Raw genomic sequence first — 23,802 nt, forward strand, 5'->3', positions numbered from 1 at the left:
GGCCATACACACAACTAACGAGAACTTAATAAGAAAAATGAAACTGTGAATCACTTACGGCTCAATATGGCTAGTATTAGGGCCCGGTATTGGTCCGCGACCCGGCGATTGAGAAACACCTACCTAGAGATTGTGAAAGCATGTTAATGACCAAACGAATGATCCAGCGCATGTGTAAACATATAAATAATGAAAAGAGTGACCTACAGTGTGAAAGCATGTGAATGTGAAAAATGATATAAACCAAAAAAATGATATAGAGCATGTGTAAAAGTGTAAATGATCAAGAGTGACCCATAATGCAAGGAACCATGTCAGTGAACAACCAAAAGAGTGACATAGAGCGTGTATAAGTATGAGATTGAAGAAAGCAGTATGCAAGCATGTGAGTAATCAAAACAGTGCGAAAGCATATGAGTGACCAAAACAATGTGCAAGCACGTGAGTGACCAAAATAGTGTGCAAGCATGTGGATGACTAAAAGAGTGGCTAAGAGAGAGTGTTAGCATGGGAGTGACCAAAGGACTTAGAGACACAGTTGTACTTGCAGGAGGAAGAATGGGGGGGGGGCTAAGCAGGTTATTGGACAGGGTGACGAATTCGGGGGAAGAGTAGTCAAGGAAATTAGACTAGAATGTGAGTAGTGTTGTGTTTTCTTTAACACTTTTGTGAGCCGAGTGGATAACACATGGGTATTTATTTTGATGAGTATTTATTATTACGTTAGACTTAGATAGATTACATATATATATAGGAAGAATTTATAAAGCGGAAAGAGCAGAACATATAGACATCTTATCTACTTGATGTCCGAGGTGGAACTCACTAGTTCCCCTTACACAACTTGAGGTGGCGTTGTATGTTCTTTTAGTCATTTCTTATAAGGACACCACATTCCTCCCCGCTAATTTAAAGATACAACCGGACAGGAACTTTTCTGGTTCGTTGGGAACGTCGCAAAGGAACGGGAGTACTGGACATCGCTGGTGGCTTGCTGGACGTCGCTGGTGTTGGCAGATCGCCGCTGATCTCTGCCGGAGTTGTCTGTTCCTCTGGAGCAATCTCCACCCCGGAGTCAGAAGCGACAGGAGCCGATGAAAGTTTGCCTGGAACTCTGGCTATCACCAAGGTTGGCTGAACTTGATTGCCAGCTGCTCTCATCTGATCGATGTGACGTCGGAAGAGAGTTCCATTTACATCCACAGTGTAGTGTAGAACTCCGTCTTTGTTGAGAACAGTTCCGAACTTCCACTTGTTATTGGCGGATCTGTAATCTCGCACAGCCACAAAATCTCCTGGCTCGAAAGTTCGGTCATAGAAGTCTGTGACCTCATTTCTGATCCTTTCTTGAACTCTGTTCTTGATATTTGGCAAGACTAAGTCTATTCTAGTTCGGATTTCTCTTTTTAGGAATAACATTCCTGGGCTTTGCATGGTAGTCGCATTCGGCGCTTTTCTGTAGTTCAGCAAAAACGTGCTCACTTTTTGGTAGATGTTTCCGGGAAATCTTTGCATCGCCCGAAGGGATTGTTTTAAGGTGTGAACGTATCGCTCTGCCTGCCCGTTGCTTGATGGTTTGAAGGGAGCACACGTTTTGTGCTTTATTCCATTATTCCTCATGAATATTTCAAACTCGTGTGATATGAACTGAGGACCATTGTCACTCACTAACACTAAAGGCAGTCCAAATCGAGAGAAACAGTCCCGTAGGCATTCAACTGTCTTGAGCGTGTTTGTTGATTTCATCGGGTATACTTCCATCCATTTAGAATGAGCATCGACTACGATCAAAAACATATGCTCGAATAATAATAATGAATGTTGCTTGAAAAATAGAAATATAGTATTACAAATTATTCGACCTTCTGGAAGGACAAGTAGTCCCTTGAGGGTCACAGAGTGGGTGTATATGTATGTCCATTTGTCCATTTTTGTTTATTTATTATCTATTTTGTTTTGTCATCTGTCTTTCTTATGTATTCTGTAACGTGTTCCGTTTTGTCCAATAATAATAATAAAAAAAAAATATATATATATATATATGGGGCCTGCGAAATCTACATGAATTGTCTCCCATGGAGCACTCGGGTATTCTCAATGGTGTACCCTTGCTTTCACCGGATCGGACTTGAATCTGGAGCAATCTGGACAGTTTTTAGCAGCTTTTTCTATGTCGCTATCAATGTCTCTCCAGTAGACGTAGGATCGAGCAATTGCTTTCATTTTAACAATGCCCAGATGGCCTTGATGGAGTTCATCAAGAATTTGATTTCTAAATTTCTTCGGAATAAAAACTCTTTGGCCATGCATTATATATCCGTCCTGCAAGGTGTACTCGGCTTCCTTCCCTCCTAAAGGTTCACCGAATTTAAATTTCCTCAGCAATGGACCCAACTCTTCATCATTTTGTGTCTCTTTTGCTAAATGTTGAGCTTTCACTGGTAGTGTTTCGATTTGATTCAACTGGAAGAGTTCTATGTCATCCTTGACAACTAAGTCTTCCGACCTTAAAGGTAATCGGGAAAGACAATCTGCATTACCATGGTTCTGTGTGTTACGATAGATGATATCGAACTGATATGCTTGTAAGATCAAGGCCTAATGCAGAAGTCGAGTAGCCGTCAACACTGGTAGACCTTTCTTCGAGCTGAATATCGCTACCAAAGGCTTGCGATCTGTTATGAGAGCAAATCTTCAGCCTTTCAAGTAAAGCATAAATTTCTTTACTGCCCAGATAATTGCCAAAGCTTCTTTGTCAATCTGGGAGTATCTCTGTTCCGTTTTTGTCAGCGTACGACAAGCGAAGGCAATTGGTCTTTCTGTTCCATCTGGTAAGACATGTGATAGAACTGTTCCTATTCCCACTGGAGAAGCGTCCGAAGCAAGAGTAAGAGGTATTGTAGGATCATAGTGCATCAAGATTCACTTTGAGCAAATTTCCTTTTTGATCTTCTTGAATGCAGTCTCACACTTTTTAGACCAACGCCACGGAACGTCCTTTTTTGTCAGCTCATTGAGAGGATAGGCAATGGTTGCCAGATTTGGACAAAATTTCCCGTAGAAATTTACCAGGCCCAGAAAACTTTTTATTTCTTGAACGTTTTTCGGTGCGGGAACTTTCAAAATTGCTTCAGTTTTCTCATTTGTTTCACTTAGGACATTTTCATCAATTTTGTGACCTAAGAAATTTATTTCTTTTTAAAAAAATATGCTCTTTTTCAAATTTAACTTCAGCCCATGCTCCTGACATTTTTTGAAAATTTTTTCCAAAGCCCTGAGATGTGACTCGTCATTCGTTCCGGTCACTCTGGCGTCATCCATAAAAACTTATACACCATCTATCCCTTGGAATAACCTATATGACATATGCCGCTGGGACAATTTTTTCCCAGTTCTATGTCCGGAATACTAAATTCGTAGGTTGAACTTTTTCTTCGAGATTTTTCTGAATCTCTGTAAGCTCATTACTGATACTGTTCCTCCCGTATCAACTTTCATACTCACTGGTTTATTGTCTATGTTGACAGTAACGGAGGCTTTTTCGGCTCTTCACTCAATACCGTCTCTAACCCAAACATCAAAACATCATTTTCGTTTTCCTCAACTGAAATCTGTTTCCGTTTGTTAGGTGTCGATTGAGTCTTCTTTGCCGCGTAGCAGGCTTTTTCTATATACCCGATTTTTTTACAGAAGCGAAATTTGCTAGCAATAAATCTGCAGGAGTCTTTATCGTGATTTGTCCCTGTGCATCGTATACACGGCGGATATTTGACAGCCGCGGCAGAGTAGTTTCTGTTTTGCGTGGGCAGTTTCGTTTTCCTCTTTCCCGCTTTCACTACCTTCAGTTCTGCCGGCTTCCCGATAATCTCATTCGCCCCCTGAACAGCTTTCTCCATCGCCAGCGCGATCTTTATTGTTTTGTCTAGCTCGATGTCGTCTTCCTCAAATAAACGATCGAGGATCGCTCTATCTCGGAGCCCGCTAACGAAAACATCCCGAAGCATGGTGTTCAACATCTCTTGTTTATAACCGCACGCGATTGCGAGATGTCGCAATTCGGCTACATACGAACTGATGCTTTCGCCTTCGTTCTGCTTTCTTTATAAACATGTGCCTACTCGGTATAATCAATGCTTTAGGATTCAAATGGTTCTTCAAAACATTCTTTAAAATGGCGAATTCTTTCTCCGACGGATTGTCCGGAGACAATAAATTTTTTAACAAGTTGTAGAGCTTTGCAGAAATGCTCGAAATTAAGACTTTAGCACGTTTTTCTTCTGGGACATTTTGAATGTCTAAAAACGCCTCGAAACGTTCTATGAACGAATCGAAAGTCTCTGAAGCTTCATCGTATTTATCAAACGAAACCGTCACTTTTTGGTTTGTTGACGTTGAGCCTCGTTGCTCTTTGAGAGCTTCCATTAGAGCTTGATTCTGTCTTATTAACTCTTCAACTAAATTTTCCATCGTCAAGAGATGTATGAAAAACTTTTTCTCCTACCTTTTGCAGTCTTCGAGTAAATACTCTATCCAACTTTTAAGATGGGCGTCGTCGCCACTTGTTGTGTTTTCTTTAACACTTTGTGAGCCGAGTGGATAACACATGGGTATTTATTTTGATGAGTATTTATTATTACGTTAGACTTAGATAGATTACACATATATATAGGAAGAATTTATAAAGCGGAAAGAGCAGAACATATACTGTATACTCTAATCGCTCTAACTTGGGTCCTGATGTAAATAAACCGCTGTACCAATTTTTGATATCACTCCGCATCCTTTATCTCTATTGGTTGTAATTTTACCCGCCCCTTCATTACGTGTTCCGAACACGTGCGTTTTTTTCTCAAACGTGAGATTGTAAATTCGTTATGAATTTTCCTGGAAATTTTTTTTTCACTGTTCTCCAAATTTTGTTGAAATAAAAACTGTTCATAACACTAATTAAAATAGAAAGAGGTATATATCTCCCAAAAAAAAAAATTCGATAAGGTATTCTGTCGCTATCATGTCACACTCCTCAAGAGTTGGGATGACAGGGCTCCAGCCCGGACATTGCCTGCGGCAATTCTTGTCATTTTTTTACGCTAAAAGTTTACTATATAGAAGGGCTGTTGTAAGGTTGGTCTGAGTGCCGCCAAAAATCACAGACTGGGGGTCTTGCGGCAGGATGTGGGGCCATGGTCGTTACAAAAGCTTGTGCGAGTTGTTTATTATTTTACGGCAGAGATTGTGAGAAAAAAAAAACTCATTTTTTCTTACTTTTTTTTCTTCAGAATTTTACAATTTTATTTCTGAGCTAATTTACTCCGTATGATTTTCCTGGGCCGGATATGCTGCCAATTATAACGTGAAACAAATTATGAGCAACTTACCGTTGTGTTGCCGATTTTTAATTTTCTTGTGGGTCTGTGTAATTAAATATTTCATAATAATCCACGAGCTGTAGCAGTTCCAATATGACGAGAGATCATCCACATTATTTCGTTTCTTTACTTCAACTTGTTGTTGATATCCTGAGTGGTGCAGTTGAGGGATTCTGGGAGGTCATTGATGTAAATTAAGAAAAGTAACGGGGAGAGGGCCGATCCTTGAGAGATTCCAGACTTTACGGGGGCGGATGGGGAGTTATGATCATTAAAATGGACAAACTGTTTACGATGTTTTAAGAATGTACGGTGATAATTGTATGGTGAAATAATGTAAAAAAATATAATTTAAAAATAAATAAAACGGTGTCCATATAAAGTATGCAACATCAAAAAAGAGGACTACGGAACTTACAAAAAGAAGTGAAATCCCATCAAAAACATTTCATGTAAAAACTGAAACCAAGTCTCGAGATTCTTTAGCCGTAAAAAGTTGTGATATCTGATGTAGAGCCAAGTCTAATACTGTTATTAACTGATACTTCAATTTACAATCACCCCAAGCCTGTACACCTTTAGTTGAAGAACATTTTGGGACTTGACAATTACGCAGCACATCTTACTATCTTTTGTAAAAGTAAGTCAACGCTAAAAATACAGATATCCTTACATAAACGGTATTTGATGGAATTTGATTAATGGCGTGGATAACAAAATTTAACCACAGCCGACACATTCTCGTGCTGCATAATTGCTAAGTCCCAAAATGTTCTTCAACTAAAGGTGCACAGGCTCGGGGTGATTTGTGAATTGAAGTGTCACAGTTAATAACAGTATTAGACTTGGCTCTTACATCACAACTTTTTACGGCTGAAGAATCTCGAGACTTGGCTTCAGTTTTTACATGAAATGTTTTTAATGAGAGTCATACTATTCCTGACATTCATTGTAATTTGTGATTGCTATAGTAAGGGCCACTTGGCTTCTTGATAATTTTGTTTCCTTTCTCTGTATTAATAGTTCTCACTAATAAAGTGTTGTTGTTGCTAATATATAAATACAGTATAAGGAAATGTGAAAATGTTTAATTTTTATGTTTTATGTAATCACGAATTTACTTAAGTGATGACGTTTCTTTTCTGATCATATTTTTAAATTTTACATTGATTTTATAATGAAGCATTGTATTTTCATTACTTTAGGGCACTATTCGTGAAACATACCCCTTATATGGTTTACTTACCACATAATCAAAGTAACGATCTTCATCACTACGTCATTGAGACCTACAAAAAACTTTACAACTGGAACTCCCGTCTCTCCAATTTGGCCAGCGATAATTCCAAATGCTACGCAAAAGACGATCAGACCTGAAATTGTTGAAAATTTCAATTATACTTGTTATAACTTTCATTTATAAATGATAACAACCTTATCGCAAAGCACAATTAATTTCGCGTATTTTACAGTAGTAATAATATAAGATGCAAAATACTCTTAAAAATACACACAGGTTTTTCATGTTTCACCTCTGATGAAGTGGAGACAAAGAATAAAGATGAATACACAAGCCACATATTGCATACAATGTGTTGATAGAACTCTCTGCTACATGACTGCCATTTCGATGATGACATCAAACCTTTGCATTTTCCTAAGTTTTCCTATGCCCTCCTCAAAAAAAAACTTCCACCATTGAGAAATACAAATACAGATACAAGGCCACAACAGGCAAAATGCACAACGGGGTGAAGAAAAAAGTTGCTCATAACAAATATGGATTTCATATATTTCAAAAGTACAGCAACCCAATTAAAAATGCAATTATAAAAACTATAAAAACTATATGGGTCATTCCCAAAAAAAAAGTGAGATTCCAAAATTTCAGAGCATTCTGATATTATTTTAATTTTTTTCTAGTTCATTTAATTCTCTGTCATATGGTATTTCTTAATTTGTTGCAGGTGGTACCTAATTTTTTTTTAAATCATTGTTTGTAGCAAAATCTCAAAATCTGGCTATCGCAGCTTGAAAAAAGTGTTAAACTTGGTACAAAACTGAAATTTTTTTCAAAACTTGGAATCACATTTTACATGTTTGCCATAGATGAATAAAACTGACAATGAAAATTTTGGAGGAAATTTTTTTTTTCTTATGAAAAACTTTTTTTTTTTTTTTTGTTCGTGTCCCGAAATTTTTTCGATCTTAAAATGTCCGCTCTGTTATGGTTATTTGGAAAATATATGTTTATACCTGATTAAATCTGATAACACTTCTGAGCTCATTGAAAGATTCCCTTTTAATGCTTGATCAACTTTTTTGGATTTGACATTTGAAAAACAAGTTAAGATTCATATGTTATGTCTTTGGTACCAGATTTTTCACTGTCGGATGTCCACTCTGTTACGTCATTATCATAAATAATTAAGATTTTTTTTTTCATCTATATCAACATCAAGTGATAGTACATGGAGATATGCTTCAGGAAAACGGGGAAGCATGCTACCATCTACACCACTGGAGACAGAACAATCACCACTAATACAGAACAAAAGAATAGAAATGAGGTCCTTCTCTCAACGACAACGGTAGTCTCCCCACTGAAGCACAGTTACAGGAGTTCCTTCACAAGCAACGAGTTCGGGAGTCCGAGTTGTTCTTGGGGACCTCCCTGGGACCCCTAATTTAAAAAAAAAAATGGGGAGGGGATGAGCATTCAAACAGGCATACTACACTGGTGAATTAAATTAAGAGAATTTGCATATTTTATCGAATTTCATGAAAAGAACTGAACTGAATGTAAAACCACTGCTTCTAGACAAAAATGCAAATCTTGTACGTCAAATACGTAAGCGTACACGTGTGTGTAGGCGGAGCCAGTAGAGAAACAGGCTTTATAAGCGCGCATAAGTTAAGACGCATTTCGTTCGCTAGCACACCTCGGCGAATTTCTTGGTGTTATTTTGCAGCAATCGGTTAATTTCAAATTGTAACAGTAAAAATGAGTAACCACCAACGTTTAGATGATGGAATGAGGTGGCGAATTGTGGGGAGGCTAGAAGCAGGCCAATCTCAAGTCCAGATTTGTAGAGAGTTCAATTTAACGCCCAGCGTCGTGTGTAACTTATGGAAACAGTTCCAGGATACCGGATCCATCGAGAGAAAGCCGGGGCAAGGTCGTCCAAGAGCCACGACGGCCAGAGAAGATCGCCATTTGTCGATTATAGCGAGGCGTAACAGGAGTGCTACAGCTTCTCAGCTCTCTCGTGACTTGTATGCAGCCACAGGAACCCGTGTATCAAGGGTGACTGTTTCCAAAAGACTTCATGAGAGAGGGTTGTTTGCAAGAAGACCTGCTGTTTGCGTCCCGCTCACTTCTACGGACAGGAAAATCCGTTTATCATGGTGCAGAGAGCATAGAGATTGGAGTATGGATCAATGGGCGACCGTTCTCTTCACTGATGAGTCCCGGTTCAGCCTAAGCACCGATTCTCGCAGTACGTTCATATGGAGAGAACCAGGGACCCGCTATCTACCCTCCAATGTCCGCGAAATCGACCATTATGGCGGAGGAGGTTTAATGGTCTGAGCAGGCTTCATGTTGGATGGCCGCACACCTCTCCATGTCTTTGAAAGAGGCACTGTGACTGGTGTGAGGTATAGGGATGAGGTCTTGGAGCTCTATGTTCGCCTTTTCAGGGGTGCAGTTGGCACTGAGTTCATTTTAATGGACGACAACGCGAGGCCACATAGAGCTCTTCTGCTCGACGATTTTCTAGAGAGTGAGGATATTCGCCGGATGGATTGGCCAGCCAGATCTCCAGACCTTAACCCTATAGAGCATGTCTGGGACGCTCTGTGGAGGGCAATTGCAACTCGCAACCCCCTCCGGGAACCATCCAGGGAATGAAAACAGCGTTGCTGAACGAGTGGGACCAATTGCCACAGGAAATGATAAACTGCCTTATTTCAAGTATGAAATCAGGCTGCGAGACCTGTATATCTGTAAGAGGGGACCATACCCCCTATTAACCCATTTTTTTGTTTATTCTGCAAACCGCTGTTTCATACCTTCCGACTCCAACGAGTGTTACGCACGATCATGCGTGTGTATTACAATTATTGAATGGTTATTTAGGAAACAGTTATTTTCCGGATATTATGCTGAGGTGAGCTCGGAAAGAAAAGTCATCACGTCTCCGCCGGGACTCGAACCCAGGCCTCTTGCATACCGGGCAAGAGGCCTGGGTTCGAGTCCCGGCGGAGACGTGATGACTTTTCTTTCCGAGCTCACCTCAGCATAATATCCGGAAAATAACTGTTTCCTTGATATCTCTGGCTGAGAAAGAAGCCATCTATATCTCTTGAATGGTTATTTGTTTTGTATTGTATCAATGTATGTACATATCAAATTTCATTAAAATCGGTACAGTAGTTCTAGAGATAATCGACCAAGTCTGCAAATTCTCTCAATTTCTTACACCAGTGTACATGGCTTTACGAAAATGCAGAATCAATAAGAGAAATAGTTTGAAATGACAGAAAATGCAGAGCTGATTTCAATTTTATTGAAAATCGAGAATTAAAATAAAAATAAAAATAACTATAGAATAAAAGAAATAATTTCAGGAAGAAAATAATTTCCGGAAAGAAATAATTTTTAAAATGTAAAGGAATTTCAGAATGAAAGAAATAATTTCAGATTTGACTCGAGGCCTTAACATCATCGTTTCTGAGGGTTTGAACAGAGCTACAAAAAAAATCACTCTAACACAAATTCAAAGGCCACAACAAACAAAATGTCTAACGAGGTGGCTGAAAAAAGATGCCCATAAGAAATATAAACTAAATTATATCAAAAATACAGCAACCCAATAACAGCAATAAAAAACCAATGATTTTGATAAAATAATATACTGCCCATAAAAAATTATTGGTATCTCATTAAACTATACTCACTGATTACTCACTCTACTGATCAGTAATGTCATCTAAATGACGCCGCGGATCTTCAAGCTAGCCATGCGGAGGCCATATTGCTTGCAAAATTATTTGTTGAAGTGTGGTGTCGATATTTTCTCCTCAAAAACCGACCCGTGTATAAGCCGATCCCCCAAATTAAGGAACAAAATTTTCAACACAAAAAAACCCGGTTTATACATGAGTACATACGGTACATAGGGAGCACGTAAACAAGGAATTGGATCGCGGTGCGTCAGAAAAAATGTTTTTGAAGGGGAGGGGGCTGTCGCGTAAGTGTCATGGGCGGAGATACGGGGGGGGGCGTGGGAGGGGCATTGCCCCTCTAGCGTCAAAGGTGGAGTCGACTGATCTAATGTATATATAAGCTGACATCATCATCGTGCCCCCTCCCCAGACTTCCAAGTCAATCTCCGCCTATGGTAAGTGTGTATGCGTGTTTGCGTGACTCATATTCTTCATATATCATACCTATAAACAGGGTAGTAAGTTTCAGACCTGTGTGTGATAGGCAGGCTTGAGTTTTATGTAGCAGTCTTTGTTTCCTGACTTTTCCTAGTTTTGTGGGTGGTCGACCCCCGCACTATAAAATATAATCATCATCGCACTATAAAATACACAACATCCCCGACTCCAACGCTTCGACCTATACTGATAGAATTTTAAGCTAGAACGTTTTCAAGCCGTTAACGTCAAAATGAGAAATACGTATATTCAATAACTTTTAATCCGTTTTAAGGTCCTTAATACTTTTAGACACGATGCAGTTGCATTTTTCGCACTTCTAGAAGTCCGGTCTGTGTGGAGGAGCTTCTGTGTCCGTGCTGCAGTGTAGAGACGAAGTTTTCTATGGAGAAGGGCATCATTGCTCTTTTTTTGTTTTCTTTTGACCCTGCGACAGTTTTTTTTCTTTTTCTTTTTTGAGGAGGACATCATAAAACTCATGTAAAGGTTTGATAAATGTCTTAATCAAAATGGCAGTTGTGTAGAAAAGAGCTAAGTACCAACGTTTGTATAGAACAAAGTTTTGTAGGTAAACACTTCACCAAAAAAGGTTTAAAAAAAGTACCTTCGTAGTATTCTAGTACTGATTTTGTTTAATAATAATCTTGTCTCTTACCAAGAATATTACTTCCATCTTTATAAATCAGAGACCTTTCGGTGTATTGTAAAATTTGAGTTCCATTTCCAGCCGCAATTATATCATTTTTTTTCTTCAGAACTGTTTCAGTTTGTTGGAAGCAAGCCTTCAGTAAGTTTTCCGGAAACATGTTTCTGTAATTGATAAGATTTTAATCCTGATATATAAGATTAATTACCTATAACTATTTTCTGAATAAATGGAAATAAAATTGTTCACACTGAGTGCAGACAATAATGAACTCCGACAAAAGGAGATGAAAGCACGTCCTTTCACTTGTGAATAATTTTTCCAATACGGCATTGATGCAAACTAGACTCAGGCCCCACATCCTGTAGCAGGGTCCCTGAGCTGAGATCTTTTGTGGGCCCCTCAGTCAGACTTTCCACGGGCCCGTCTATAGTTAATTTATAGCGTGAAAAAGCAGAAAATGGTATGACTTGTCCGGGGCCCCAGGGCTAGAGCGCTGTCAGCCCCGTCCTTGTGGGGGCCATGACTAAACTACAGTGGAGTTCGTCAAAAGTGACCAGTTTACTTAATAAGTGTATAAGTGTATTTTATATGTCCTTCTTTCACTTTCAGTGACGAAACGAAAGCGACTCGGTACGTATGTGGTAAGCTAGAGAGCGAAAAAAAAGAATGCTAAAGTTTTTTTTTTGTTGAAGTATTTCCATAAAAAAAGCTGCCTGGTGAAAACGCGACATTATTGTCTAATGGGCAGAGAGATACCGCGGGTAGAGAGAGTGGCCAGATGTTCCGGTTTTTCTCTCTATTTTTCGACCTCTCCCGAAAAAGGCTTTCGGGACGCCTGTTTGCCCTCATTGCTTACGCAATGAAATAGAATTGTTTTAAATATTTTTTCCATTTTTTTAACTTTTAGCTTTGCTATATAGAAATTTATTTCACTGCCATATTTTTCCCATGTTAATATTGTACGTAATCAAAGGACGCCGAATCCATTTTGAACCATTGTCGCCCCGTTTACATGTGCAATATAGTGGTTTGAATGGGAATTATTTGGTGAATGTGTGTAAACCTGCTCGTATTTTTTTTCCATAGTATCCCCATTTGGAAATGAAAAATGAGTTGAGTTTTGAAGGAATTGTAGCCCGATTGCAGGCAGAAAGTTCAAGGGGTTTGACACTGAGAGATTGTAGATGATATTAAAGGAACCAGACATACCCCTGCCTTTGCTCCGATATGGGATATAAGCCTGTTGTTTCGTAAGGTTGGGATTGTATCTTCTTGGGAAAGCGTTTTCAGTATTAAGTCTAATAATTTCAATCGCTTTTACGTTATGCACTTGAGCGTGAAACTCTGAAAACTATTTCATAGCGTGGAACTATATTTCGGTTTCTGAACAATTCGGTTTACGAACGGACTTCCGGAACGAATTAGTAAGTTTGCATAAATTGAGGGTCAGCTGTCCGTAGAAACATAAGCGTTACAATATGAGACTAAGACTACTTAATCCTTTAAGTGGTTTTTAAAATTTATTGATCCGCATTAAAACTGTTGCACTGGAAATAAAGGCGTGTTATGAACCCAAGATATTTTGGGGTGATCGAAATAAAACGGATCAAGTTTGACGAGATATATCGGGATTGCCGCTGTGTAAGGGTTAAGTTTTCCTATCCCCAGTAATTTATGAGTATAAAGGGTATTTCTAAAAGAATCACCCGATTTAGCGTTAGCGCTACCTGACAGAAATTGCGTGAAACTCGAGATTTCCCTCTTTCTACCTATACGTTATTCAATCAAAATGGATTAAAAACTGAATAGTTATGATTTCTTTAAATCGGATGATTCTTTTTGAAACACACTGTATAATGTAACGCATCTCACCCTTCATGACATTCACCCCTTCAATCATGTAATACGAGACGGGACAGCTGGCATCCATGGCTCCTATATTCTGATGTTTTACTCGTTTTTGTTCCTCTGTGTAGAAGTAGTGTGTTAATATTTTCGTAATACATTATTAGTTTGCAATTTTACACTGCAATGCCAACCAAATGAGTTTTGCAAATGCCCGGTTTCGTCCCAGTTATTATTAATATATGTCTCAGTTTTCAACAACGATTTCCGGTATTTTTCCCGATTTTTCAGGCATCTCATTTGGTACCCCTAACCGGGGGTCATGGGCCCAGGTGGGCCCATGCCTTAAGACGGCACTGCCCTCCGCCAAACACATGGACGGGTATGCGGCCGTCCAACATGATGCCTTCCCAGAACATGACACCACCATAGTGATCCATTTCCCTGATGTGGAAGGGAGTGTATTGGATCCCTGACTCTCGCCAGATGAGGGTACGTCGAGAAGCAGTGTCGAGGCTTAATCTCGATTCATCTGTGAAGAGCACGGTGCTCCACTTAAGTCTGGTCCAAGACTGATGTTGTCTGCACCATACTAAACGCGCTCTCTTGTGTGCCGCAGTGAGCGGGACGCAAACCGTGGGTGTTCTGGCATACAGCACTCTCTCACGAAGCCTTTGGGCAACAGTAAAACGTGAAACTCGAGTTCCAATGGCAGCATGCAGTTCACGCGAGAGCTGTGATGCTGTAGCAGTCCTGTGGTGCTGCGCTGAAAGTGCCAAATAACGATCCTCATTGATCGTCGGGGCTCTTCGACGACCTTGTCTAGGTCTTCTCAATATGGGTCCAGTGCATGGCCCCCACATCCTGAAGCAGGGCCCCTAGGCTGGGATCTTTTACGGGCCCCCTGGCCAGACTTTCACGGGGCCCCCTTTATGATGAATTTATAGCGTGAAAAAACAAAAAATTATTAAAATCCTCCCGGGCCCCAGGGCTGGAGCCTTGTCAGCCCACCGTCTGTGGGGGCCATGGTCCAGTGTCCTGAAACTGTTTCCACAAATTGCTGATGACACTGGGCGTAACATCGAGCTCTGTAGCCACCTGCACTTGTGATTGCCCTGCCTCCAATCTACCGACGATTCTCCAGCTCATTCCGTCATCCATACGTTTGTGGCTACTCATTTTACCTGATAGCTTACAAAATTTACCAAACTCTTGCGAGAAACACAGCGAGTGTCGCCGAGGAGTACGAGCACCCGAATCGTGAAAAACGCCTCGTGCCCTTATCATCCCTCCGTGCTCACAGCTCCGTCCACACGCACTTGTACGCTTACGTATTTGACACTGAATATTTTCATACTTCTTCGGTGGCATTATTAGTACCTTTGGTTCAGTACTATTTGTGAAAATAGACACACACACCCAATGTGCAAATTCTCTTAGTTTTGCACACGCGTGTATGAATGTGTTAGGTGGAATGATTCGTAGAAAAAACTGTGTGTAATTATTATTTTTTTATTGATGCATTTCATCTAGCTGGGATTTTTCGTGGTCATTTTTATATGTCAGTGGGGCGCTGAAACGATGTCTCACACAGTTGAAAACTTTGTCTCAAGCTGCCTTACGTCGTAGGGAAGAACCCATACTTATTTTTTATGTTCGTGGAGTTCAAGGAAGAAAAAATCCTTCGGAGAAAATATAGAGAATCATTTTTCATATAATTCGCATCATTTATCTGGTTTTTTAGGGCAAAAAATGACCGCGATCAGGAAATCATTGTTCGGAGATTGACTTTCATGTTAACTCAATAGAATGCGCTCTGTTCGAAGAAATTGTGGCTGATATTCAAGTTTACCGTTGTTCGGAGGTGAACGTTATGGGAGGTTTCGCTGCATAGAGGGAGAAAGGTGGATACGCGTACGCACCTAGTGGATTTTCTATTATAAAAATGAAACTTGAAGAGATGGAGTTCCAAAAATTTTTCACGAAACACAGTTTATTAACTCAGAAATTAAGGTAAGAGAAATGAAAGCGGTAAACTTTATAAACAAATGATTGACAAAATCTTTTTCATTGCAAACTGCAGCTTTCTTCCCATGCTTTCAGGATTGACATTTTAATTTTGTTTATGCTTGACACGGTCGTTTTGGAAAGTCAAAATCTTTTGCGATTTTTCTGCAATTCTCACTACTTTACAAACAATCAACAGTAGTTTTTCTTTCTTCTCGATGGTCAACTACACAAAAACTTTCGTTTATCATAAAGGTAAAATTTAATTTCAGAAGTCTGAAATGATGCATCCCATAGTCCCGTTGAAGACTGAGTAAAATTTCGAAATGCAGGGGGTTGAAGAAAAAAAGCTTAAGGGATGCAGTTTTAAGAAAATTATCCAATGTAGTTCCAGAACAGTTCAATGTAGGAAGGTGTCCTGGATACAGAGGTGTCCAAATTGACAAGTTATACTGTACTGTATACTTGTTTTTGCCTTCTTTATATTATTTGAAATCAAATGAGAGAGAACACGGAATGATATGCTGTGTTGCAAAAAGAACTAAATTTCAAAATTCATTAATGATAATATATATACATATACTCATAATACGGTATTTTTTATATAAAATCTGGTAACGGTTTCACAATAAAACTATGAGATATTACGAATGCCACAAATGTACGATACAGCTATATTTTAACACAAAGAAACAATGTTACCTAACTAAATCAAAAATGGCATCAACTGTGGATACTTCCTTTGTTTCGGGAACAACATCATTCCATTCTTTAATAGATGGATCTCCTGGTTGTATGGCAAGCACTAGTATAATACCTAAAATAGCCGCTAATACAGTAGTTGCAATGTAGTATAGCAAGGTGAAGAAACCCATTTTTCCAAAAGCTTTCGCATCCAGTTGCGCTAAACCTGCAATTTTATTTTTTGGTTTTAAATCAAAGAAGAAAACAAATTATTGAAATTACTCACAGAAGATGGCTTTAAAAAATACTTAAGTTTCTATTAAAATTTAAAATTTTCACCCTGTCATTCTATTATGACTGTGCAACGAGCTACTGTATTTCTTTTTCAGAAATGTGCGTTGGTAAGGCCGTAGCAAGAGGGGGGACCAGGGGGGTTTCCGGTACCCTTCCCGAAATGTGAGATAATGACTCATATACAGTATATGGAATAGCATGGTTAAGGCTACTGTTCTATCACTTTGATCTACCCGCCAAACAATAGTTGTCCCCCTCCGAAAAAAATATCTGGAACGGCCCTAGGTGTGTGGGCAATCACTTTTGAACTCTCTTCAGGTAATCCAGGTCAAAATGATATTAATATGGTTTATGCATGTGTTGAATTAACTAATATCTAGTGATGGCTCTATTGAGATGATAAGAGGTCTGGAAAATGCATTAAAACTTTCCAGCTTTGTGCACCTGATTTATGAAAAATTATGAAAATTTTGTGAAACCCATATTCTTTGTCTTCAAATAAAGTATGCCATACTCAGTGCCGTTTTAACGCATGGGCCCACCCGGGCACGGCCCGGATGCCTCAAGTGCAGGGGGGGGGGATCTCATGAAAATTTGATCTGATTCAAATTATCGAGAGTAAGCATGTAAATTGACAGTTAGGCATTTTTAACCAGGTGGAGGTCCTCAGAAAAACATTTTGCCCGGGGTCCCACGATGCTCTTAAGAAGGCTTTGCCCATACTGCTACAGTAGACTCTCGATCAGGGCCGGACTTAGGGGGGTACGAAAGGTGCGGTCACACCGGGCCGCAAAATTTCAGGGGCTGCAATTCTCCAAAAGAAACACTCTTCTTTCTCTCAGCAGATGTTTTGGAAATTTAATTTTTTTCCTATTAAACTATTATTGATTGTGAAAGGAGGTTTTCAGTTTAAAGCCCCTATAATATCATTTTTAGAGTTATTAGGTATGGAATTAGCTTATTTCAAAGAGGAAAAGAGTGTATGCAAGTGGGGTCGCATTCTTTACCACTGAAAAAAGTCGGGCCTTTCTTTCTCCCATTAGAGAATAACAGGGCTGTATTACAAACTAAGAAAAAAAACATGTTTAGGGCATCAAACGAAAAGGGACATCACAAAAGAAATCTAGTAATTTTTTCTCCTTGAAAACCATCCCTCTCGTTTAAGTTAACGTCTGGTCTGGAGGGAGATACCAATAGTGCGCACAAGGTGATCCGGCGGTGCTTCTGATATTGATAGTATTGTAGCATGGACATCTCTAGATGATGACTGCCCCGGAGCGAGGCAACTTTCACTGTCCTTTCGGAGTGTTAATTGCATGTCTTCCTGCGAACCTCTGAACTGTCATGATATTCCACTAGGGAGGCTTGAGAACTTCTTCGAAATTTTCAAACACCACCATCAGAATCATTCGGTCATATATTCCGGAAGATGGATGTACAATGTATAAATTCTAAATTTTGACAAATTTTACTCTTGAACTTCCGAAAAAAGAAATAAGACGTCTTCTCCTCAATCTAATTACTCATTTAGTACAGTAACGACAATAGAGATATTTTGTTTCATGAACAGAGAGTTCATGCATAAAAAAGGTTTAAGAGCACAAAGGTCCGAAAATTTAGGATGTAGGCTACGTTGCTTGGTAGTTGATAAAAGAATGTGTTTGCCTACTATCAAATAAATTATAGCTAAGGTTTAGGCTGATTGCTGCTAGTGTTGTTAATATTTGACAACCTATACCAGGGTGTCTTTTGAATTTCGAATTTGAATATTCAAATACTGAGATTGCAATCTTGGATTTTATTTGTGGAAAGAAACTCTTATTTTAAAACAAGTAATAACATTGAAGAGCTCACATACAACGAGTCCTACTTATAGCGTTTTCCAAAAACTCGTCATAAAAAACGTTGTAGGCGGAAAACGCTTTAAACGGGAAATTTCTATGTGTCAGTAAAAGTTAGAATAACGAAAATAAGTCGTACTAAAGCTAAACGAGAAAACTTTCAAAGTGGGAACGTTGAGCGGCATATATATACTGCAGTAATTTTAAATTAATCTACATTTTCAAATACAGTTCTAACGGCCGTATTCACCAACACAGTTTAAAACTACAATCGCAGGTGAAAAAATTGAAGATCGAAACGGATTGGTTAAATTGAGGATTTCAGCCAATCCGTGTCGATCGCTAATAATTTAACTTGCGATTGTAGTTTAAACCAGTGGTTCTCAACCGGGGGCCCCTAGGATATTCCAGGGGGGCCACGGATGAAAATCTTGCAAAAGGGGAGCCACGGCTACTGATACGGGGGCCACGAAGAAATTTGTGACATTAAATTTTTTTAGTCAGAGTGACTAAAAAAATTTAATTTCAAACAAAATGCATAGAATATCTTTTTCGTAATTTTTCCCCATTCAAGTAACATTAACATGAGGAAGAAGGAAATAAAAAAAATGGTTCATGTAATCTCGGCGGTTTTACGACTTGGGGGTGATAGTAGGCCCTGACACAAACTATGGTGCCTACTGCAAGCTTGACAAGCAATCACGTTCAGTCTTTTTGCACAAGCACGCACAACTTCCCTTCCGACTCCACCACATGGTATAAGCATGCGTGCACAAGCACCAGTTTGTACACTGACGCAATTTAAGGAGAATTCACCGGCAAACCATTCGGCACAAGTGAGCAGGCACTTGACCTAGGCAGTGAACAAGTGAGAAAATGAGTGAATGAATGAGCAAGTCAGTGAGCAATTGAGCAAATGAATGAGTGAGCGCACTCACTAGCTCAAGTCGGTGACCAGTTAAGCAAATGAGTGAATGAGTACATGCGTGAGTAAGCGTGCAAGTGAGTGAATGAGCAAATGAGAAAGGGAATGATCAAGCAAGTGAGCAAGTTTAAATGAACAAGTGAGTGACTAAGTGAGTGAATGAGAAAGTGAGCCAGTGAATGAGAAAGTGAGCCAGTGAATGAGAAAGTGAGCCAGTGAATGAGCAAATGAGCTAGAAAGAGTGAGTGAGCGGCCAAGTGAACACATGAGTGAGTGAGCCAGTGAATGAGCAAATGAGCTAGAAAGAGTGAGTGAGCGGCCAAGTGAACACATGAGTGAGTGAATGAGCAAGTCAGTGAGCAATTGAGTAAATGAGTGAGTGGGTGAGTGCGTGAGAAACCAAGTGACAGTGTGGGCGACCTGGTGAGAGAGAGTGATTTATACAAACTTGTGCTCACCTAATCACTCATTCACTGATTTGCACAATTGCACATTCACTCGGTCATTTGCTTGCTCATTCGCTCATTTCGTCACCGACTTGCTCATTCGCTCACACCTTTTGCTCACTGATTTGCTCAATTACTCATTAAGTCTCTCATTTGCTCACTTGATCGCTCATTTGCTCATTCACTCACTCACAAAAGTTCACTGAAGCGCGAAAACTGATGCGGGTACCCGCATGGTTATGCTTACGCAAACGCGGGGCTTGAACAAGTATGCATTAAGAAATTCGCTCACTCCTCAAGCCGTTTGTACAATCACGATGCTTGCGCAAAATTCTTATAAACACGCTCAAGCATACTTATGTAAGAAGATTGCACATGCATGCTTTTTTAGCTTGCAGTTACGTGTGTAGCCACCTTAAGGCAGGGCCGTCTTAAGAGCATCATGGGCCCCCGGGCCAAGTGCTTTTCTGAGACCCTACCTGGAAAATTCTCAAAAAATGCAAATACTCGTTTTTCTGAGGCTTTCTTTCCTTGAGGCCCCCGGGCCATGCCCGGGTGAGCCCATGCGTTAAGACGACACTGCCGTACGGCCACACTCATATACAAAGTCACGGATGTTCTGTGACTTTCCATAGATAAAAGTCGCAAGTCGCTGAACACGTCTACATTCATATAAAAAATCGCTAAATCGAACAATTCTGCAACAATTCGGTGTTCCGTAGACAAAGTAGCCGGGGTTTATTTGTATCGCATTTCGGATGGAAAATCATCTACAAACTTGTTTTGTAGTTTTTACTTGTTCTCTTTCCCACTTCTACGTGCAGTTTATAATAGAAGGATTATATATTCTGAGAAAGATACATTATATATGTGTGGGGGGTGGAGATGCCGTGGAGAAGGGGAGGGGGAAGCTGACCAGAGAACTGCCACCATATCGTTATCTGGTTGAGATATGATGGTGGTTAGAGAACGGAGGGGGCAAGAAACTAACACTTTCTATAGCAGAAAGCCTCCGCGCGAAGCTTTGACGTCACTAAAGCCGTCCATTTAACCTGTAGCCATTGCATATAGTAGGCCTTCGTATGCGAAATTTTTAACTTTTTGGCAGTATATCCAATGACGACTATAGGTGAAATGGACGACTTCAGTGACGTCACGAGCTTTGCGCGGAGGCTTTCTGCCATAGAAGGTGTTGGAGAAACACATACATCTTTGTTTTATATGGTTGCAATAAACCTTCGCCATGAGGAAAAAAAAAGGTTGAAAACACAGTCAGGTAGACTAAATTCATTCAAATGGCGTTTCAACGCAATATTACGTCCCTGATCGTAAAGGGATTAAAATACGTATTCACGTCAAAAAGTGCTTTAAAAGTGACGTAAACATCCTGCCGGAACACACAAACTGATTGCGGTCGTAGCGTCACAAGTCACTCTGATGAACTCACCATCAGCAGGTCGGCCCAAGTTTGACGTTCGTCTAGAACCGTGGTGGGCAAACTCATTTGTCAACAGAGTTAAATATCAACAGTAAAACGATTGAAATTTGTTTCGAGAGCCAAAAAATTTCCAAACTTAAACTACACTGCTCAAAACAATTAGGGGAGCACATGGTTTTAACAAAATTACGCAAAGATGTATACCGATAAGTAACATAAAATGAATCATCCATAATTTAAAGCCTAGCAGGAAACGGAAGAAGAAAACTTCATATGCAAATCAAAGTTCATGACGTCAAAAACCAGAAAAAGGAGATAAGGGCAGAAATCGGGATGTTGCAGCAACGTCTGTTTTACTGCCGTAACTGTGAAATTCGATTGCGCAGTATTTTTTTTTGAGACAAGGTGACTTGAGGATGTCTCAACAACGTGATTTACCGGAATCCATGGCATGGCGTGTTATAGGCAGACTGGAATCCGGGCAAACACAACGTAGTGTCGCGGACGCTGTAGGAGTCGCCAGAAGTGTTGTTGCAAGGCTGTGGAATCGATTCCAAGAAACAGGAAATGTTAGACGTCGACCAGGGCAAGGTCGGCCACGCGCCACTACGGCAACTGATGACCGGTATGTACGGTTAACAGCCCGTCGAAACAGAACAGAGAATGCTACGCAGCTGCAAAGACGGTTACTCTTGGCAACAGGACGAAGGGTGTCCAGCCAAACAGTACGTAATCGGCTTCATGAGGGAGGGCTCTATGCACGTAGGCAAATGGTCTGCATTCCGTTGACCCCACGCCACCGTGCGGCCCGAAGAAGATGGGCTGCTGAACATCGAGATTGGGAGCAACATGATTGGAGCCAAGTGCTGTTTACAGACGAGTCCCGATTCAGTCTGGAGTGTGACACCCGACGTGTTCTGGTATGGAGGGACAGGGGCAACCGAAATAACCCCGCATTCGTTCGTGAAAGGTCACAATACAGACGAGCTGGTTGGATGGTATGGGGTGGAATCAGTATAGGCGGACGTACGGACCTGCATATCATTCGGAATGGCACTTTGACAGCCCGAAGGTATGCAGACGAGATACTGTGACCTCATGTCATCCCTTACGCTGGAGCCATTGGAGATTCCTTTGTTTTCCAGGATGATAATGCCCGACCGCATAGAGCTCGTCTGGTGGAGAACATGCTTGAAGCTGAAACAATACAGCGTATGGAATGGCCAGCGTGCTCTCCTACGACGCATTGCTGCGCGACCAAGGCCGCCTGTTACTGTCCGAGACTTGCAGATTGCACTTCTTGAGGAGTGGAACAGTATTCCCCAAAGTCTGATCGATAACCTCATCGCATCCATGGCGAACAGGTGTGCAGCAGTCTTAACTGTTCGAGGAGACCACGCGCCCTATTAAAACTCATACATCATGTCTAAACAGTACTTTTTTTTATCGTTTACATGTAACCAAATTGTTGCCCTAAATCATCTTTTCATGTTTTTTCCATATTTTCAAAGAATTAAAGCTTAATTCCAAATTTTTTTACGTCTTTTTTCTGTTTTCTTTTTTCTGCTTTTCCCTGTATAGAAAGCGATTTCTTTGATTTTCCCTCTTTCACGTCACGTGACGTTAAAGAGTGAGCCTACGAATAATTCCTTGGTATCGTTTTTCGGATTATTCTCAACGTCATGCTTATTAACCGATGCTTATAATTCGGATCGGATGAGAATAAGCATGAGCAGGTAGTACAGCCCCTGGCTCCCTTCTCTGGGAAATGTGTGGAAGACGGGTTCACTGTAAGCTCGTCCGACGAGATGTTAGCCGGAGGACGTCGTCGATGAAAGCCCAAGGCGGTCTTGTGGGGCAGAGGCCCCAGGAGCATCGTCTTCGGATGGTCGCCCCCTGGTGGATTGCTTTAGCAGCGAGGACCGATGTTAGATGCAGATGGAGAGAGGTGGCCACGGGAGAGTCATCATGAGAGGTGGTGACCCAGGAGCGTCGTCTTCAGAGGTGTGGCCCCAGTGATGGTAACTTCGTCAAGCAAAATTTCCCTCGAAAATTTCCCTTTTGACTAATTTCCCCCCCCCCACACATTCCGAAATTTGTGCTGCCATCTATCGGTGGAAATATGTAGTCAATTATTTCACGCTGGAAAAGCATTAGTTTTGCATTTATACATATTTTTTTTCAACAAAAATTCTTTTGTTTGATGACCTCTCAAAATTTCCCACAAACGCCAAGAAATTTCCCATGTGGAACAAATTTCGCCAATTTTTCCCACGAATTAGGGAAATTTCCCACGAGTTACCATCACTGTGTGGCCCCTAGTGGATGGCTCCTAGCAGTGTTGACTGTGCTGGGGATGCGGATGGAGAGAGGTGGTCACGGGAGAGCCGTCATGAGAGGTGGTAAGGTGGTGGTGCAGGAGCGCCGTCTTCATATGTGTGGCCCCTGGTGGATCGCTTCTAGCAGTGTTGACCGATGTTGGACGGAGAGAGGAGGCCTCGGGAGAGCCGTCATGAGGGGTGGTGACCCAGGAGCATCGTCTTCTATGAGCAGGGTAGAGGTTGACGTTCCTTAGTATGGAAAACATTGCATGTCTCTCCCCCCCCCCCATGTTCTGAGAGGAGACTCGTCTTTAGCGTCTATCTACCCCGAGTACCTTAGGAAAAACGCCTCATTTTTGTTATGATCGAAGTCATAACACATACTTTATGTAAGTTATATTATTGTTTTAGATGGCTATATATTGTATATAAAGTGTAGGTGCTTTTCTTTTTCTCGTCTGGTGAAGGAAAATTTTCTCACGGATCGTGAGAACGGAAGTTTGCCCACATGGCCCCCTCGGACATTCCTTAGATG

The 23,802-nt window shown here is 40.6% G+C and overlaps 1 protein-coding gene across 1 annotated transcript in view; it reads right to left on the reverse strand.

Moving 5' to 3' along the window:
- Positions 1 to 23,802, reverse strand: part of LOC149080270 (excitatory amino acid transporter-like) — a 73,147-nt gene that overhangs the window by 35,200 nt on the left and 14,145 nt on the right. The window contains exons 3-5 of the mRNA XM_089239392.1: positions 16,021 to 16,228; positions 11,473 to 11,627; positions 6,616 to 6,742 (exon numbers count right to left, since the gene is read on the reverse strand). Of these exons, the coding sequence (XP_089095518.1) occupies positions 6,616 to 6,742; positions 11,473 to 11,627; positions 16,021 to 16,228 (490 nt within the window). The remainder of the gene's footprint in view (positions 1 to 6,615; positions 6,743 to 11,472; positions 11,628 to 16,020; positions 16,229 to 23,802) is intronic.

Source organism: Pholcus phalangioides, unplaced genomic scaffold, assembly GCF_987345545.1.
Source record: "Pholcus phalangioides strain wild (caught in Gottingen) unplaced genomic scaffold, Ppha-v1.0 ptg000011l_1, whole genome shotgun sequence".
NCBI classification, from domain to species: Eukaryota; Metazoa; Arthropoda; class Arachnida; order Araneae; family Pholcidae; genus Pholcus; species Pholcus phalangioides.